Below are 20,728 nucleotides of genomic sequence, written 5' to 3'. Positions count from 1 at the left end.
ACTTCTGGGTTACTAATGCTACTACATCACTTGATGAATTCTTTGAGGGGTGCGGTTTTCAAAATGGGGGGGGGGGGGTCACTTTCTAGAGGTTTCCACTGTTTTGACACCTCAAGGCCTTTGTAAATGCGTCATGGTTCCTGAAACTGCTCACAGCCAGATCTGCCCTCTAAAAGCTCCTTGGCGCGCCTTCCCTTCTGCGCCTCGCGGTGTGTCCATATATTAGTTTACACCCACAAGTGGGGTACTGTGGTAGTTGGGAGAACTTGCCTAACAAATTGTGGGATGCGTTTTCTCCTTTAACCCCTTGTGAATGTGCAAATTGTAGGGCTAAACGAAAATATTAGTAAAATAAAATCAAATTTGAAAATTTCACCTCCATTTTGTATTAATTCCTGTTAAGCACTTATAGGGTTAAATTACTAGGCATATGTTGTTTTGGCTTATTTAAGGAGTGCAGTTTTGAAAATGGGGTGATTTATGGGGGGCTTTAATACAAGGGTCTTTCAAAACCCCTTCATAACTGGATTAGTCCCTTAAAAAATGGGTTTTGAAAATTTCTTGAAAATTTTGAATATTGTTGTTTCACTTGTAAACCTTATAATGTCTGTAAAAATTAAAAGGGCGACTAAACTTTGATGCCGACATAAAGCAGAGATCTGGGACATGAGATTTATGATATAATTTTGGCGGTCTGACTATCTGTATGTAATACACATCATTTCAAACTTTATAAAATGCATATTTTTCAAAATTTTCACCAAATTTCCTATTTTTTCATAATTAAACACAAAACATATCAACCAAAATTTACTAGTAACATGAACTACAATGTGTTACAAAAAAACAATCTTAAAATCACTAAATTAAAGCATTCCAAAGTTATTGCCACATAAAGTGACATATGTCAGTTTTGAAAAATCGAGCTTGGTCAGGAAGTCAAAAAGTGCCATCGGCGGGAAGGGGTTAATCAGTTCCTGGATCCTGGATGAAGGTATTTTGGACCATTCCTCTTTACAAAACAATTCAAGTCCAGTTAAGTTTGGTCGCTGAAAATACCTTTATCCAGGAACTGATTAAAATCTACAGGAAGCGACTAGAGGCTGTTATCTTTGCAAAAGGAGGATCTACTAAATATTAATGTCACTTTTCTGTTGAGGTGCCCATACTTCTGCATCGGTCAAATTTTGGTTTAATGCATATTGCACATTTTCTGTTAGTACAATAAACCTCATTTCAATCCTGAAATATTACTGTGTCCATCAGTTATTAGATATATCAAACTGAAATGGCTGTTGCAAACACCAAAATATTTAGAACTAAAAATGATTAAGATTAATAGGGGTGCCCAAACTTTTTCATAGGACTGTATGTTCACTGTCATATGCTATTGTTAGGGCTAGTTAGCAAGTAGTTTAGAAGCGGTCTTCGACGTAGTAGACTTCCTTTAAAAGTAAATTCAAGGGACACTTCTATCAGAAAGGGATATTTTTTAATTCATTTTTAATTATTTAGATCAGGGGTCAGCAATCTTTGGCACCTGTGCCAGAGTCGGCATTTCAGGAATATTTACCTGGCACAGGGCTCTCTCTGCTGTTCTAAATAAAGAGTAGTTCTGCTACAGTTCACAAACTTTCCTCTGTCTTGGAAACAATCTGAATGGAGGAAGCATTACAGGTGAAAGTATGAGACATGACATACTGGTATCCATGCCGCGAGGTAGCTTGTCAGAGGAGCAATCATTTTTGTAAATTGAAGTACAGTGGCTACGGAAAGTATTCAGATTTTTCACTTTTTGTTTCATTGCGGCCATTTGCTAAAAGCAAAAAAGATCATTTTATTTTTCATTAATTTACAATCAGCACCTCATCTTGACCGAAAAAAAACAAAAAATGTAGATATTTTTTATTTAAAAAAGAAACTGAAATATCACATGGTCATAAGTATTCAGACCCTTTGCTTAGTATTGAATATTTGCACCCTTTTGAACTAGTACAGCCGTGATTCTTCTTGGGAATGGTGCAACAAGTTTTTCACATCTGGATTTGGGGATCCTTTGTCATTCTTCCTTGCAGATCCTTTCCAGTTCCTTCAGGTTGGTTGTTGAACGTTGGTGGACAGCGACGCTGTTAGCGATGCTGTTGGCTTGACAATTAGGTTTACTGTAGGTCAGGGCTCTGGCTGGGCCAGTTAAGAATGGTCACAGAGTTGTTCTGAAACCATTTCTTTGTTATTTTACCTGTGTGCTCTCTAATCTTGGAACACTTTGTGTATTCTCGTTTATTCCGCTATCTCTCTACTAACTCTCTTCTTGACGCCTTACAATCTGGTTTCCGCACTCTGCACTGAAACGGCCCTCACAAAAGTGTCCAATGATCTCCTGATGGCTAAATCCAATGGTGACTTCTCTCTTCTTCTTCTGGATCTCTCAGCAACATTTGACACTGACCATCAACTCCTCCTCACTATGCTCCACTCAGTCGGCAACAAGGATGCCACAATGTCCTGGTTCTACTCTTATCTCTCAGACTGCACTTTCAGTGTATCATTTGCAGGCTCTGTTTCCTCCCCTCTTTCCCTTAGTGTTGGGATTCCTCAGGGATCAGTCCTAGGTCCCCTGCTCTTCTCTCTCTACACAGCCCCCATTGGACAAATCATCACCAGATTTGGCTTCTGGTACCATCTTTATGCTGATGACACCCAATTATACACATCTTCCCATGACATCACCCCTGTACTCATACAGAACACCAGTGACTCTCTCTGCTGTCTCAAATATCATGTCTTCGCTCTATCTGAAACTAAATGTGGCTGTTTACGTGAAAAGGGCCCAGATCGTCGATTTAATTTGTCACTTTAATTCTAACGAAATCTGCACCAAAAGTGTACAAATTCTTAAAAGTCTCAACAAATTTGTAAACTTGACATATTTTTAAATAAAATTTTTGCATAAAACAAAATTGTGATTTTTTTTTTTTACCCAAATATGTTTTGGACTATTTTCTCTATAATTAGTATCGACGATCTGGGCCCTTTTCACGTAAACAGCCACAAATCTCTCTAAGACTGAACTACTATTGTTTCCACCATCTAACAGATCTGTCCCTGATATATCCATTGCAGTCTCAGGCCTTACTATAACTCCTAGGCAGCAGGCCCGCTGCCTTGGGATTGTTTGACTCAGACCCCCCCCCCCGATATCCAATCACTCACACGTTCATGTCAACTCCACCTGAAAAACATCTCTAGAATACACCTTTTCCTTACCAGAGATACATTAGACACTTATTGCCGCTCTGATTCACTTTGACTACTGTAACTCCTTACTAATCGGTCTTCCCCTTACTAAACTCTCCCCTCTACAATCTATTCTGAATGCAGCGGCCAGGCTCATCTATCAGTCTTGATGCTACAGCGAGGCCTCCAGTCTGTGCCGGTCACTACATTGGCTGCCTATTCATTACAGAAGACAATATAAACTTATCACCCTCATCCACAAGGCTCTCCATAATGCTGCACCTCCTTACATTTCCTCCCTCATCTCTATCGCCCAACCCGTGTTCTCCGTTCACTTAATAACATAAGACTTGCATCCTGTATTATCAGAACCTTCCACACTCATATACAAGACTTTTCCCGAGTTGCACCACTCCTCTGGAATGCTCTACCCCGGACAATTGGATTAACACCCAATTTCTACAGCAGCGCAAACTAAAGACACATCTTTTCAGACAGGCCTATCACAATTCCTAATGTAAACCCTTCCATACCCTAATTAGAATCTCTAAAATTAACCCTCTTCTGTTCCCTCTCCCACATTACCCCACATGATATGATGCAGTTTCAGACTAATAACTTTATATGTCCAGGCACCATCTGCATGTTAACCCCTTAGCGACCCTTGACGTAACTGTACGTCATGGGTCGCATGGGGATGTATGGAGCGAGCTCACACGCTGAGCTCGCTCCATACACGGCAGATGCCGGCTGTATCATACAGCCAGGACCTGCCAATAACAGCAGCGGTCGGTGCCCGAGCCGATCGCTGCTGTTAACCCTTTACACACTGCGGTCAAACGTGACCGCAGTGTGTAAACGGCGCCGGCGGCATGGGCGCCGCCATGTTTTGCCGATCGCCGCCCTCCTGAACGTCACAAGAGGGCGGTGATCGGTTGCTATGACAGCCGGAAGCCTATTGAAGGCTTCCAGGCTTGTCTCTGCACTAGATCTATTAGACGATGCCAGAGGCATCGTCTAATAGAAGTGCTGCGATTTTCCTATTCACTGCAATACTGTAGTATTGCAGTGAATAGTATGAGCGATCAGACTCCCTAGGTTTCAAGGTACCTAAGGGGTCTGATCATAAATGTAACAGAAGAAAAAAAAAGTTTTTAAAAGTATTAAAAAAATAAAAAAATATAAAAGTTCAAATCACCCCCCTTTCCCTAGATTAGCTATAAAAGTAATTAAAGAACATTAAACATAAACATATTAGGTATCCCTGCGCTCCAAAATGCCCGAACTATTAGAATATTAAAACATTTATCCCGTACTGCGAACGGCGTAGCAGCAAAAAAAATAAAAACAGCCAAAAAGCGTTTTTTTCAACACTTTGCCTCCTATAAAAAATTGAATAAAAAGTGATCAAACCATCGGATCTTTCCCCAAATGGTATCAATAGAAACGTCATCTTGTCCCGCATAAAAAGACACCACAACCAGCTCCATACATGGAAATATGAAAAAGTTACAGGTGTTAGAACATGATGACACAAATTTTTTTTTCTATTTTGCAAAGTTTATCATTTTTTTAAAAGTATCAAAAAATTTCAAATACTATATAAATTTGGTATCACCGCGTTTGTACTGACACGTAGAACACAGGTAACATGTCATTTGTACCAAACAGTGAATGCTGTAAAAATTAAACCCATAAGAAAATGGCGCAAATGCATTTTTTCTCCAATTGCGCCTCATTCTGAATTTTTTTCCAGCTTCCAAGTACATTGCACAGCATATTGAATGGTGCCATTACAAAGTACAATTTGTCCCGCAAACAATAAGCTATCATGTGACTCTGTGAACTGAAAAATGAAAAAGTTATGGCTCTTGAAATGTGAGGAGGGAAAAACGAAAATGCGAAACCAAAAAATGGCCTGGTCCTTAAGGGGTTAAAGGACATGACTGGTGACGGCTCATACAGCTTTATGTTTGTGTAATGACAGTAACCTCTATTACAAAATTGTCTGACCACTGTATAAGTAATGCTACCTCCATTGCCGCCCCTGCTAATTCTTATGTCACCTCCTCTACCTCATAGATTGTAAGCTCCTGTGAGCAGGGCCCTCAATTCCATTGAGTGAAGTAGCTATATTTCTTTGTAATGTATCTTTTTGTCTGTACTTGAACCCTACAATTTGTACATTGCTGCGGAATATGTTTACGCTATATAAATAAAATGTATTATTATTATTGTGCTTAGGGTCGTTGTCTTGTTGGAAGGTGAACCCTTTGGCTCAGTCTGAGGTCCAGAGCACTCTGGAGGAGGTTTTCTTCCAGGATATCTCTACTTGGCCGCAATCATCTTTCTTTCAATAGCAACCAGTCGTTCTGACCTTGCAGCTGAAAACCACCCCCATAGCATGATGCTGCCAGCACTATGTTTCACTGTTGGGATTGTATTGGGCAGGTGATGAACAGTGCCTTATTCTCTCCACAAATACCACTTAGAATTAAAGCCAGAAAGTTCAATCTTCGTCTCATCAGACCAGAGAATCTTATTTCTCATAGTCTGGGAGTCCTTCATGTGTTTATTGGCAAACTCTATGCGGAGTTTCATGTCTTGCACTCTGGAGAGGTTTCTTTCAGGCCACTCTGCCATAAAGCCCCGACTGGTGGAGGGCTGCAGTTATAGTTGACTTGGTGGAACTTTCTCCCATCTCCTTACTGCATCTCTGGAGCTCGGCCACAGTGATCTTTGGGTTCTTCTTTACCTCTCTCACCAAAGCTCTTCTCCCACGATTGCTCAGTTTGGCTTGACAGACAGGTCTAGGAAGAGTTCTGGTCGTCCCAAACTTCTTCCAGTTAAGGATTATGGAGGCCACTTTGCGCTTAGGAACCTTGAGTGCTGCAGAAATTCTTTTGTAATCTGTGCCTTGCCACAATTTTATCTCTGAGCTCCTTGGCAGTTCCTTTGACCTCATGATTCTCATTTGCTCTGCCATGCACTGTGAGCTGTGGGGTCTTATATAGACAGGTGTGAGTCTTTCCTAATAAAGTCCAATCAGTTTTATTAAACACAACTGGACTCCAATGAAGGAGTAGAACCATCTCAAGGAGGATCAGAAGGAAATGGACAGCATGTGAGTTACATATGAGTGTCACAGCAAAGGGTCTGAATACTTATGACCATGTGATATTTCAGTTTTCCTTTTTTTAATACATTTGCAAAAATATCTATATTTCAAAAATTTTAAATGGGTCCCACCAATTTTAAATAGCTGTTTTACAAACTGTTCTCAAGTCTGTCTGATTTCTCAGCAGTCAGGTCCCGGATATGTGAATGTGCTCTGCATGTCATCTTCGTCTGTGGAAATCCACTGCTCATCTTCAGCTAGACAAATGTGATGTCCACTGTGGTGGCTGCCACCACTTCCTGAATGATGGGCGAGATCTCCCTTTCCACTTCATGTGGCAGATTTTAGCGGTTGAGCCACAGTTGCTATGTGCTGGCAGCAGATTCTCCCAGGTCATCAATTGTGTAGTAGTACACGATGCCATATGGTCCTGTTGTTTAGGAGGCCGCATAACAGCACTGGAAGGTTTAGTAAAGCTCTCTCAAATCAGAGTGGGGCTCCTAGGAATGCCAGGGTCTTTCTGCCCAGATAAGTAGGATAAAAATGCCGTTCCACTTCTAAAACTTTCATGTGCTCAAATGCTGGATCTGAAAGTCCTTCAGATTTTATATAGTTTAGGTCAATTAGTGCAATTGTAATTTTTGAATACAGGGCTTTGGAGGCTTTGGCACACTGCATTGCACTTACACTTCAGCTTCTATGTGAATCCGTTTATCCCCATGGTTACAGACTACAAACAAACCTAGTGTAGTCTTATTCTACAGTCATACGTTCACATAGACTTTAAATCACTTTCTAAAATGATTAAGATTTGTAGATTGGACAATACATGCTGAAGATGCCAAATATGTGTTAAAAAAAATTAAAATAAAATTTAATAGTGCAGTGGAACATCTTCCATTTACTGTCATGGAGGACAACCTGTCAATTGCTGACCGATGGCTTGTCCTACAGGACTGTGCATACAGAGATAGCCGTTTATAATCGATAGGACCTTCCCTTTTACTTTTCAACAGGAAAATGGAGATTTACATAAATGTCAGGCAACACTGAATGTGTCCCAATAAAATGTTATATCCATAATCTTTCTGCCCTGTAACTGCTGCCTGTACATTACACTACATTTTCTATGTGACAGACTAGTATCTCTTTGTCCATGATGTAAATATCATCTCTTGTACTCTTTGATGTTGCTGGAGTTCCTATACATGCTGCTGTTGTGTATTGTTTCCCAAGTAAAAACCAATTTAATTCTCCCACATTGTCTGAGTGCTGTGAAAAACTGAAATGTGCAAAATATATTTTAAAATGAATATTTAGCTTTGATTGTTTTTCCATTAATTTCTAATGCCTCTTTTCTTTCTTCTCAAAGTGGAGGGCCATGACTCTAGTGAAGACGCCTGCTCGTGTATGGAACTGATGATCTGGCGTATTAAAGAGGACGCTAAAGTTAAACGATGATCCACTTTACTGGTTTTACCTCAAGTGAATGTGCCCACAAAAGTTGTAGTTGGAAACTTTTTATAGTGAACTGCTGCCAATTTCAGTTTAACTTGTGAATTTCAAGTCTTCAAAGTATGGAGCATCTTTATTTTATATGGGAACTATGGTTCACACATTTTTAATATTCTTTGTATTCAATAATATATTTTTTTTCTCCCCCCAATTAGAATTAAAACCCCACTGCACACATCTGTTTACCTTCTTCCTTTTTTATTTATTTATATATAAAGAAGAAAAAAAAAAAAAAAAAAAGCTGTTAACTAAAATGAAATATGTGACCTCTCCTTTACTAGGTACAAATAGAAACTTACATGCTTGTTATATAGAATGTTATGTGTGTTACAGTGCAACTAAACTTCAGACAACTTTTGCAATAAGTGTATTTGGTAATAGACTTTACTAACAGATATTGGTTCCTTTCTGTGAAATCAGGCGCCTCTTTAATCTTTCCCTTGCTTCTCTATGGAGAGCTGTAAAGTGGTATGGGCTTGTGTGTAGGATAGAAGGCCAATTCAAACTGTTATAAACAACAGTTAAAACTTGCTTTTGGTGTTGGAAGCAATTCTACCTCTATTTAAAGGGGACCTTTCATCAGATCGGGCACAGGCAGTTTTATATACTGCTGGAAAGCTGACAGTGCACTGAATTCAGCGCACTGTCAGCTTTCCCGATCCGTGCCCGGTGTAAAGCGCTATCGGTCCCGGGACCGTAGCGCTTTAGTGTCAGAAGGGCGTTTCTGACTGTTAGCCAGGAACGTCCTTCTGCCTCGTGGCGCCTATCGCGCTGTGCTGTGGAGCGGGGAGGAACTCCCCCCTCCCTCTGCTCACACAGCTCGTCCATAGACGAGTATTATCAGGAGAGGGAGGGGGAAGTTCCTCCCCGCTCCACAGTACAGCACGATAGGCGCCGCGAGGCAGAAGGACGTTCCTGGCTAACAGTCAGAAACGCCCTTCTGACACTAAAGCGCTACGGTCCCGGGACCGATAGCGCTTTACACCGGGCACGGATCGGGAAAGCTGACAGTGCGCTGAATTCAGCGCACTGTCAGCTTTCCAGCAGTATATAAAACTGCATGGGCCCGATTTGATGAAAGGTCCTCTTTAACACAAATAATAAAATCTGAATATTCTCCTTTCCATCCAGTGGCGTACAGATTCTCTCAAGTTTCTAGGCATTAAATAGATCCCTGACCCTGCACATCTTTACAAGATTAATTATCTGCCCTTACTAGCATATTAAACGTACCACCTCCAGCTGCTCCATACTGTACATTTCATGGTTTGATAGTATAAACCTTATTCAAATGATTATTCAATCGAAACTCTTATAACCGGTCACTGCCTATCCTATTACCACAGACCTTCTTGTAAACTATACACATCATCATTTTACATAGTGTTTTGTGTAACCCTAGTATGTTTAGCAGATCACACCTAGTCCTAAATTAGCATATACCTTACCCATTAACATGTATTATTGAGCTATTCACTTTCTAGATTAAATGCACTGCTCGCAAACTATATGTACTGGTTGAGGAATCCTTGACAGCTTTTTGCCTTGGGCCATGTCCTATAGCACTCCATGAAAGTGTGTGTGCATATTTCCCAGATGGGACTCTGTAACCAAAGTCAATGAGCAATTTAAACTCAGCAGATTCTCCTCTCCAGTCATAATGGGTCGTTGATCTCCTTCGTTTATCTTCACCTACCCCCCAGACTTTGACAAAACATGACAAGCTCTGTCTTCGTCCCATAATTTCTTTTCGTCTCTCCAATTGAAGTCTCATCTTGAAGTTATTCACAGCAAGGAATCATCCACTCCACACCTCATCTAGTTGGGTTGCTAGACTCTTATCCCATTAGCCTTCCAAACCTTACGAATGGTGAGGTTACGGCATATCTGAAACAGTCACACTGCTCTTCAAGAACCTATCTAGAAGATGAGTACTGAATGACTCCAATCAATCAAAACAATGTTTCCCTCAATATGTTGGAGCTTTTTCAGATATGGACTCGTAACTTGCACATTATCACCGTTTTATGTAATACCACCTCGTACCTCTCTACCACCACCACCCCCACACAGATTTTTCTGAACCTACCTCCTAAGGATCTCCATTTCTCATAACCCTCCCTCTACTTATAGATGTTACAAGCTACAAAATTCCTGCATTACAGACACAGTACACAGTGAGAAGCAAGGGAAATACTACAGAAATGCTGGATTTCACAGAAAGTAGCCAAAATGTTTTAATAAAGTATATTAAAATTGTACTAACAAATTCTGCCAGAAAATTGTTATTTAAAAAGTTTAGTTACGTTTTAAGTTTGCATTGAATAATTTCTTAATGTTTGACTTTATGGAAACTTCTGTTACCTAAAGTTTGTACTATAAGTGCTACCAAATATGCTATACGAACATGCACCGTACTTACACTGTTGGCCGACAACTGTTCCAACCCTTTTTTTTTTTTTTACATAGTTGTGTTAAAGATGTGCCATTCATGCAACATAAAGTAGGTTAAGGGATCTCTCCAAAAACAATGTGATTTAATGTCATAGTTGGTGAAAAATTACTACAGAAAGTGCTCATTGCCATCCATCATGTGGTCTGAATGGTAAAAACAGAAATACTACCAGGAATTTGTAGATGGAGCTTCATTATCCAATCGTGTGAATATATACGTTCAGGTAAGGTGATGGTACCAAACAAAGGCATACTTATTCATTTGTAGTTTCTTTTAAAGACTATATACAGCTTTGACTTTTTTTTTTCTTTCTTCTCCTATTGTCCCTGCAGAACTGTGCAGACCCATGTATCTCTATAGTAACATGCAAAAAAAAATACTATGAAAAAAAAAAATCCTTTTTGTAAATAAATATTTTCCTGTCTTGACTACTCTTTCAGTACATGGTATAAATCTAATCGTATATACAATCATGAGAGAAACTACAACCACACAACATATTGAACTATTTCATTATTCAACTAGGAAAAATGATGTGCTCTTGTTCAAACTTTGACTGGGGCCTCCGACCCCATCCCTACAGTATATTCTTTATATCAACGGTTATGGGTGCTGTTGCGGAATAACCAGGGACTTGAAAGGGACACAACTGTAGTACCCATAATTGCTGTTATCCGGAATACAGTGAGTGAGTTAGCAACATGGTGACCAGCATGGAGCTGTGGATTCTGGGAAACAGCTGGTTTGCTGGTGTTCTATAAGTCAGACCCCATCCAATCTAATATTGATAACCTATTTTAACGATAGGCCATCTGTTTTTAAAAGGTGGATAATCCATTTAAAGGAGTATTCCAGTTTTTTTTCCTCTGCAAACTTTCTGCCTAGATTATACTCTGTGAGCCATTTTCCATATAGGTATAAAGTCAGAAGAATATGTGAAACTTAACTTTTAATATGAAATGTAAATATAAAAGTCTCTCAAGTGTAACATACTCTACCTAACAGTAATGCACACTGCAAGGGAGAAAAAAAAAATGCTACCAAAAGGGTGATGTGATGTAATCCGATAACCTCTAAAAATACTGACCTCTCTATCAGTGCTAAACATAGGGCAGAGTGCCATTCCTTTAATAACCAAGAACTGTTTAGCCCCAAAAATGCATCAAATTGTCCATTAGATCTGAGCTTAACACCAAACAAACAGATCAAGAGGCAAAATAAGGCTAATAATTATGAGAAGAACATCCATGTACTCCAATAAACTAAATCAAAGAACCCTAAGACGTGGGATCCCGAAAAGACAGTTGCTGAGAGTACACAGGAACTGCTCAGATGAAAGGGAATTCCACACAAAAGCTAATGAACTGAAAGAACAATTCCATAAATGAGGGTATCCCATTCCTATTTTAATAGAGGCCAGACATTTCACTGAAACCGGTAACCGAAATACACTCCTTACCCCTAGACTGCATAGACAGAACCAACAAAGTATCCGTCCAGTGGGTTTGAAAAGTTTAATGGAAATATTACAGTCATATTGGGATATGCATACGATGGATCTTGATGTTACACACCCTTACATATAGGAAGGCAAGAAACTTGGGCAATATTCTGACCCATAGTCATCTTAAACCTGTCTAACAGGATCTGAATTGTCTGGAGAGGAGTGTCCCTAAGGGGACCTTTAAATGTGGCACATGCAAAATTACAGAATGACATGTCTCCACAGGTACAGTTTGTTTAACTAATGGGTTCATGAGCTGTCACACGACCGGAGTGACTTACATTGTGATGCGTCTGTGTCCATACCCATTGGGTATGTCACAAGGAGAGAAGACAAGACTCTCCCTACTGACATGTGGTAATTTAACGAGGAAGATCCCTGATGTTTGAAATTCCACGGTCTTGAATGTGTGTAAACCCCCCCCCCCCCCCCCATCAATACCCTCACTCAACTTCCCCTCTTTTTAAATCCGCACCATAAAACTATTCCACCCACTCTCCTTATGCCTACGTGTGTTCTTCCGGCCACATGGCTCACCCTACCAGTTTCTGGATCACTTTGCATCTTGGCTTCCCTTTCTATCCTGTGAAATTCCTACTCTCATCATGGGTGACTTTAATATACATATTGACACCCCTGTCTCCCCAGCTGCCTCACAGTTTCTCAATAACCACTTCTTTTGGTCTCTCACAAGTTTCCTCTTCCGCCACACATGTAGATGGCAACACAATTGATCTAGTTTTCCTCAGTCAAACAAACTGCCACAATTTTTCTCTTCAAAATAATAAACCTGTTGCCCATAAAAGTCCCCTTAATGGCAGTGGTGCTGTTTAGGAAGAGCAGCCAGCATCAGCAGCAGATTAGTAAAATACATGAGGTGTTTGATTCATTTTGATAACTTATTTTTTCCATGCAACCTGTGGATAAGATAAAACTTCAAAAAAATGTCATTGAAGTCAATGGGAGTCTTATTTTTACACGTGCATTTTGCCAAAATACACGCGTGTTTACTCCGTGTGAATGAACCATAAGAGGTGGAAACTGTTCCTCATCTTTCATTTCATCAGTGTAATGGTTTCCTGTAAGATATGCAGTAAAGAGATCACATTGATGTGTCGCTGGAAATACGGCAGGTTATTTTTTGCAATATAAGAACAGCTGAAATGCACAGAAATTTTTCTGGCCATTAGTAGTTTAGGAACATACACCATACAGGGACAATTGTCACTGACAATACTGCCCAGTTGGAATTGGTGAGGAGCCATCCAGCAAGATAATTGCTACAAGATACATTAATTGCAACATGTAACTGCATGGTTGACATGTATGGAATGAGGGTGGAGGAGGTGGAATAGGAGTGGAAGCAACATCTTCCCATGTTGAAAATGGTGGTGGAAAAAGGTCCAGATAGAAGAATCCATATATGGTGGGCCATGCATGGTGTTGGAACTGGGACTGCACAATTGGGGTGGAACTAGAACCTGGCCTTTCTGTATTATGGCCCTTGACAGTCAAAACATTGGCCCAGTAGGCCCAGGAAAGCCATATATTGTCCTTGTCCATAATTGCTGCTCCACATGTCAATAGTGCCTTTTCCCAGACCGATGTTTCCAAAGAAAAGGCTTACGTTCTCCAACATTTAGCAATATAAAGCAGGGAGTTTTCCTAGAGAAATGAAGGCGTCTAGGTATTCTCCATCAGGGTAGAGCATGTGCCATCAGTTGGCAAAATGCAGTGTAATCCAGTAAGTAATATGGTAGTGACTGCAACACCAACAGTTTCTCTAGGTACGAGTAAGTTGCACAATGGCTTGGTGACTGGACGTGTTTTGCTGTATTCTGGCCACATATTTCCTTATGGATGATTAACGTTGGTATGAAAGAGGAGGAGGAATAGGAGAAACAGTGATGATAATGATGATAACAATGACCATGTGCTAATGCTACATTTAGATGTGGGCTGCCTACCAGGATGATCATGGAAAGGAGTAGGAGAACCTTACTCATTTCCTCTGCCACTGTCAAGTATATTATGCCAAAGAGAGTGATGCCTTTTCATGTAAATACGTAGAGATTTCATTCCTACTTTTGTTTCTGCATGAACATAGTTAAGTTTCTGCTTGCAGATCTTGCACATGTATTTTTTTTTTTTTTTTTTTTTTAAGTAGATTGTGAGCCCCATATAGGGATCACAATGTACATTTTTCCCTATCAGTATGTCTCTGTAGAATGGGAGGAAATCCACGCAAACACGGGGAGAACAACTTCTTGCAGATGATGTTCCTGGCGGGATTCTAACCCAGGACCCCAGTGCTGCAAGGCTGCAGTGCTAACCACTGAGCCACTGTGTTTCCCCGCACATGGATTTTCTGTTTGGCAACATACGAAAAAAAAAACAACACACGGAAGATGACTAATACCGCCAGCAATAGCGGAGACATGTCTGCCACCAGTGCCACGACCCGCACTCTTTCAGATTCTCCTAGGTCTTCACTAGGACCAGAGTTGTCTTCTCAACCTGATCCAGTTCCCAGGTCCTATCTGAAAGTGAATTATTATTGTCAATGGCATCATCCTCCTTCCCTCTTTGTTCTAATACATCATCATGGCGATGCAAAGAATTTCCACCTACAGGCTAACGCCTCATATTGCAGAAATGCAGCTTTTTTTTGTTGCAGATTTTGCTGCGTTTTTTTAAGCCTAGGCCAACAATGGCTACAAAAGGAATAGGAAATATAAAGAAAGTTCTTATACTTCTATCTTCTGCTCAATCCACTCTTTGGCTTAAATAACTGCAACAAAAAAGCTGCTTTTTTTGCAACATGGGGCATTAGATGTAGTAGTAGATGTCTACTTAGCTCCCCTACCAGAATGTCTACTTCTACAATTATATGTGTTCTTGCACACACAGAGAAGCAAATCAAATATTTTTTCAGATTAACAACAATGCTTCTTCACAGTATGTATGGTTCAGACACCAGAGCAGAAAAAAAAAACCCCAGTCTAGCACAGGCTAGACTGTATATTGGGTGAACAAGAAACTTGTGTATATAATGGAATAATTTTTTGTAATATTAGAGCATGCTAGACTGTATATTGGATAAACAGCAAGAAATCGCTTGTATATAACAACTTAAAAAAAAAACAAAAAAAAACAATACAGCAGGCTAGACTGTATATTTGGTGAACAACAAGAAACCACTTGTATATAGTGGAGTTTATTTATTTAAGGTTAGCACAGGCTAGACTGAATGTTTAAGATTTGCACAGACAAAATTGGCAGCACTTTGCTGTTAATATAGCAGTATGTATTTAATTAAGAAATGTTAACTCTTGCCCAAAATTTTTTTAACAAAATAAATATTTCACTAACAAGATTGTCTTGAGTAAATAAGTTTGTTTAAATAATGTGTATAGAGATAAAATGTCTCTATTTCTAGTACTGTCAGACAGTATTAGAATATTGGGAATGAAAGCATTAACTGTCTGTGTAAGCAGCAGCACAGATTCCAGTCACTGTCTATCAAGTGAACCTGTCTTATCTATGTCGATTGATAAGCAGCCTTAATCTGCCTGTGTAATAAATTGCTTGATTCTCTAAGCCCTCCTATATCTATTGCTGGAATTCCTGAATTTTCTAAACTGTCGTGCCTTTAGCCTAACTATGATGCAGTGAGATGGATCACAGAGCTATTTGCATGTCCACCTTTACAGCAACTGATCACTTGAGTCCAAGCTATTATACACCAAATGACATCAGCACTGTAAGGTCCACCAACCATTGTCTATTGGGTTAGAGCAGGGGTGGGCAATTAATTTTCCCATTGGGCCGCATAAGAAATTGAAACTATGCTAGAGGGCCGTGCCACGGCAAATTTAGCTCCACCCACTTCAACGTTGACTCCGCCCATTCCCAATCATCTTTCCATGTGCCCCCACAAAGTATAATCCTCCTACAGTCACCCGTACACTATATGCCCCCACATTATAATGTTCCCTTCCAACTGCCCCACAGTATTAAGTCCCTCTCCTGGTGCCCCAGTATAAACTGGTGGAAACTAGAGGGGACACAAAACTGGAGCAGCAGGAGAAGGACATTAAACAGTGGGGGTAGTTGGAGGGGGGGCAATAAATTGACAGCTGGAGCGGGACATGAAACTGGGGGCAACTAGAGGGGGACATTAAAATCGGGAAGCAGACATTAAACCTTAGGGGTAGCTGGAGGGTGACATTAAACTGGGGGCAGACAGGTCCCCCTACAGCTACCTCCACGGTTTAATGTCCCCCCAGTCTAAGTGCCCTCTTCATCTACCCCCAGTTTCATGTCCCCCCCCCTCCATTTCTCCCTCAGTTTCATATCCCCCCCCTCCATCTGCCATCTCTGCCCTAGTATAACATTCCCCTTCCATCTCTGCCCCTAGGTTACTGAGACACACACACACACACACAGACAGACACATATAGACACACACACACTCTCCACCCTGAATCTCACCTTACATCTCTCAGTACTTTATGACACACTCACATGTCTCCATCTTCTGTCGGCACTAAGACACGCCCCCTAGACACGCCTCCCTAGTCAAAGCTGTGCGGGCCGGACTGAATCAGTCAGAGGGCTGGATATGGCCCGGGGCCGGACTTTGCCCAGGTCTGGGTTAGAGGCTTTCAGATGTTGCTGCCACATCACAGACGTGTGAGTTACTGCACATATTGTCTGCTCTGTATTTCCTTGATAAAGATGTGGCGGTGGTCATTTTATCATTATTTTGTTCATCTGAAGTGAACTGCCATTTGTTCAGTTTAGTTAAAAACAGAGTAATTTGGAATACTTGGGGTAAGCCTAGTATCTCTAGTCTTCAAAACTTGACTGGTGCAGAGCTCATAATGTGTTCTGCATCAGACAAGTAGAAGAAATGTGACATGGAATCTGTGGTTATGAAAATACACTTCAATCTATCAGCATGTTTAGAGCTGGAGAAACTGAGCAGATTGAACATAAGAAAAAATAGCTGTCAATTACTGATAGGTGAGGATCTACATCCCAGCACCTCCACTGATTAGCTATAGGGGCCTTGGAGCTTTCTATAGACATTTTAGTGGCTTTTTCTGGTATAATACGGTTTTGGGGTTTTGTTTTTTTTACCAAACACTTGTAAATTCACTATATTCGTAAAATTAGGAAAAATATAATAATGAATGTGTTTAAACTGGTGTTGTGAACTATACAACATATATAGTACTAGTAAATTGTAATCTTTATGACTCCCTATAGATTTTTATTTTGTATACAATATTAGATGTTTGAGAATTTTTGATAAGTTGTACAGAAAAAATATTGACAACTGTGCTGGTAAGCAATGAAGGAGATACGCTGGTCTCTGGAATTAACAGATTCACAGGGATTGTCCAGAGCTGGAACCCCACAATAGCGGTCTACTGTATATTAAGAATAGGCTATCAAGCTAATATTTCTAGGAAACCCATTCACCTTAAAGCTTTACATTTTTTTCCCAAATGTATTCCAAAATATATTTGCATCATGAACTTAATTTCCAGTCTTCATGTGGAAATTGAAGTTTAGTATTCTTCTTACTAGGAATTTTGAAAACACTCTCTGTCAGTTATAATGCTGCCATATCCTTCAGTATGGGAGAAAGCATAGCTGGACCTTCTAGAACTTCTCCTGAAGTGAGACTTCAGCTCTACGGTCTTCTCTTTTGCTGGTTTCTGAAATAAAGAAGTGAAGTCAAAAACTTGTACTCAGAAATGAAAGCTTCCAAACAGTAAATAGCAGGAATGTGTTTTATGGTCAATTTCATGTATTGTATATACACAGGGTTTAGAGTCCTATTTCAACATCTAATCACACAAGGGTACTCCATTTTAGACACAAAAATAATAAAACCTAACTTTTATTGGCTATAGTTAAAAATCTACACCCAGTGATTATTCCAAAATAAATAAAGTGAATAAAGTGACTAAAAACAAATGACTGATACTATTTTATGGTTGGTACAATCACCATGTATTGCTAGGTGGTATCGTCCGTATCTTTCTGTGTCACTCCCTTCCAATATATTGTTTGTTAGGGGAGTTTTAATGAACGGCATAACAACAGATGGTTTCCCAGCAAAACTCTTATCTAGCAACTAAATAATGATTCTTATTGTAAATAGGCAGGTATATATGTATATACAATTGTGTATAGGGAGTAGTGGAGACTAGGGTTAGATAATAAGTCAGGTCAACCTATAGCTAATCTTATGACTCCCCCAAGTAACCACACTATGTACTCAGCTGTATAGTCATTTCTATACTCTGGTGCCCTGCCTATTACTGCAGCGATAACTTAACATGATAGTTGGCTTCCTCTACGCGTTTCGCCGCTATGGCTCATCAGGAGGATGATTATTGCTAGAGAAACGATGTATTGCAGTGAAAACCGCACTTCCTGGGGCCTCAGTGGTAGACCCCAGTACTTGTGTAGGTATGACACTGAGCGTTGTAGGGACGGGCTTTAAACAGTGTTGAGGCCGTCCCAGCTCCACCCATTCGACACGCCCATACAGCTATTCCACCAGTCCACAGTGTAATGTGGACTGGCCTCTTGGAGGCGGGGCCACGTCGTACATGGGCCAATATAGCAAAAGCGCATCTGCGCTATGTTAACCCCTTAGCGACCTTTGACGTACTATTACGTCATGGACGCGAGGTACTTCGCGCACCATGAAGTAATTGTACGTCATGGTGATTCCGCCCGCTCACTAGCTGAGCGGGCGGAATCGGAACTGGGTGATGGCTGTTACTGACAACTATCACCCTTTTCCATAACCTCCGGTCGGTACTTTTACCGATCGGAGGTTTTAACCCTTTGATTGCGATGGTCAAACATGACCACCGCAAACAAAGGGTGCCGCGATCTCTCCCCCCCCCCCGCCGGCACCCCCCGCGGCGAGATCGGGGGGTGCCGGTATCTGTAATACGTAGTCTGGGGTCTGGTTAGTGACCCCAGACAGCCCTGAGCACTCACTTACTTACCTGGTGCTCCCGGCGTCTTCTGGAAGTGAGTCTGTGCCGTCCGCACAGCTCACTTCCTGTTTCTCGAGTGAGACACGTGCAGGCTGTCACTGCAGCCTGTGTCTCAGTCTACAGTAGAGAATCAGTGATTGCATGCATACATGCAATCACTGATCCATGTGTCCCATAGGGACACAAGAACAAGTAAAAAAAAAAGTGTAAAAATAAATAAATAAAGTATTTGAAAACAATTAATAAAGTTATAAAGTCCCAAAAATCCCTTTTTTCTATAAAAAATGAATTATGTAAAAAAAACACAAAAAATTAATAAAAATACATATTTGGTATTGTCGCGTCCGTAACAACCTGTACAACAAAACTGAAACAATATTTAATGTACACAGTGAACGGCGGTAAAAAATAATGGAAAAAACCCGCCGGAAGTAGTGATTTTTCGCCATCTCACCTTACAAAATGTGCTATAAAAAGTGATCAAAAAGTCATATGCACCCCAAATTAGTACCAATAAAATGCACAGGTTGTCCCGCAAAAAATTAGCCCTCAACCAACACTGTCAAGCGAAAAATAAAAATGTTACGCCTCTCAGAAGATGGCGATGCAAAAATCACTGATTTATGTCCCCAAATCTGTTTTTGTTCTGCAGACTTAGTATCGCATAAAAAAATAACATAAATGAGGTATCGCCGTAACCGTACCGACCCGCAGAATAAAGGTCACATGTTACTTATACTGTACGCTGCATGGCGAAAAATGTAAAAGGTAAAGCTCAATACCAGAATTGATTTTTTCTCTTTTAAATCCAGCAAAAAAAGAGTTAATAAAATGTAATCAGTAAGTTTTAGGCACCCCAAGATGGTGTCATTACAAAATACATCGTATCCCGCAAACAACAAGCCCTTATATGGCCACATCAGCAGAAAAATAAAGAAAATATAGCCTCTACCAATGTGAAGACAAAAACCCGCAAAATCGCCAAATCATTAGAACACAACTGGGTGCGGCAGGCAGGGAATGTATAAGCTGTGCAAGCGAATATCAGGGGACACCCCGGATTTAGAGCTTACGAGGGAAAATATACCAGAAGTGACCCCAGTGTGACTTCCCCAATCATAGGAGCTACTGGGGGTACAGTAGGGAATTTAGTGTCTGCAATGTCCTCCGCACCGCTTATACATTCCCTCTTCGCCATCCGCTGTGCAGTCACGTCCGGGATACTAATACTCACTACACCCCCTGATAAATTCTTTTAGGGGTGCAGTTTTCAAACTGCGCTCACTCCTTTGGGGAATCCACTTTTCTGGTACCTTACAGGCTCTACAAACATGACATGGCGTCTAGATACCAAACATCTGAATCTGTACTCCAAAAGCCGCATCGCGCTCCTTCCCTTCTGACCCCCGGCTGTGTGCCGAAACTGCAGTTTATGCCACATGTATGACACATGTATGACACTGGTGTAACCGGGGTAATGTCATATGTGAGTATAAACTGATATTAGGGCACATGTATGACACTGGTGTACCCCGGATAACGTACGTAATGTCATATGTGGGTATAAACTGATATTAGGACCCAGCCAGACACAGAAGGGAAGAAGGTTATTTGGTTTTTGGAGCACAGACTTAGACGGTTTGGTTTTTGGATGCCATGGCACTTTTGCAGAGACTCTAAAATTTCCCCTACAAAATGGGGTCACTTCTTGGGGAATTCCAGTTTACTGGCACCTCCAGGGCTCTGCAAAAACAACATGGCACCCAGAAAGTCCCTCTAAATCTGTACCCCAAAAGCTATAAAGCGCAGTGCTCCTTCCCTTCTGAGCCCTGCTGTGCTCCCAAGCAGCAGTTTATACCTACATATAT

The 20,728-nt window shown here is 40.7% G+C and overlaps 1 protein-coding gene across 3 annotated transcripts in view; it reads left to right on the top strand.

Moving 5' to 3' along the window:
• The window catches only part of REXO1 (RNA exonuclease 1 homolog), a 70,372-nt gene extending 61,913 nt beyond the window's left edge, over positions 1-8,459 (top strand). For all 3 annotated transcript variants that reach the window (XM_075282905.1, XM_075282914.1, XM_075282896.1), the window contains one exon: positions 7,728-8,459. In XM_075282905.1, the coding sequence (XP_075139006.1) occupies positions 7,728-7,816 (89 nt within the window). In that variant the 3' untranslated portion in view covers positions 7,817-8,459. The remainder of the gene's footprint in view (positions 1-7,727) is intronic.
• Positions 8,460-20,728: the final 12,269 nt, after the last annotated feature.

The sequence above is a fragment of the Leptodactylus fuscus genome, chromosome 1 (genome assembly GCF_031893055.1).
Source record: "Leptodactylus fuscus isolate aLepFus1 chromosome 1, aLepFus1.hap2, whole genome shotgun sequence".
Taxonomy (NCBI): Eukaryota; Metazoa; Chordata; class Amphibia; order Anura; family Leptodactylidae; genus Leptodactylus; species Leptodactylus fuscus.
The sequence above is the reverse complement of the archived record's forward strand: the minus strand, read 5'-3'. Positions and strand labels throughout refer to the sequence as shown.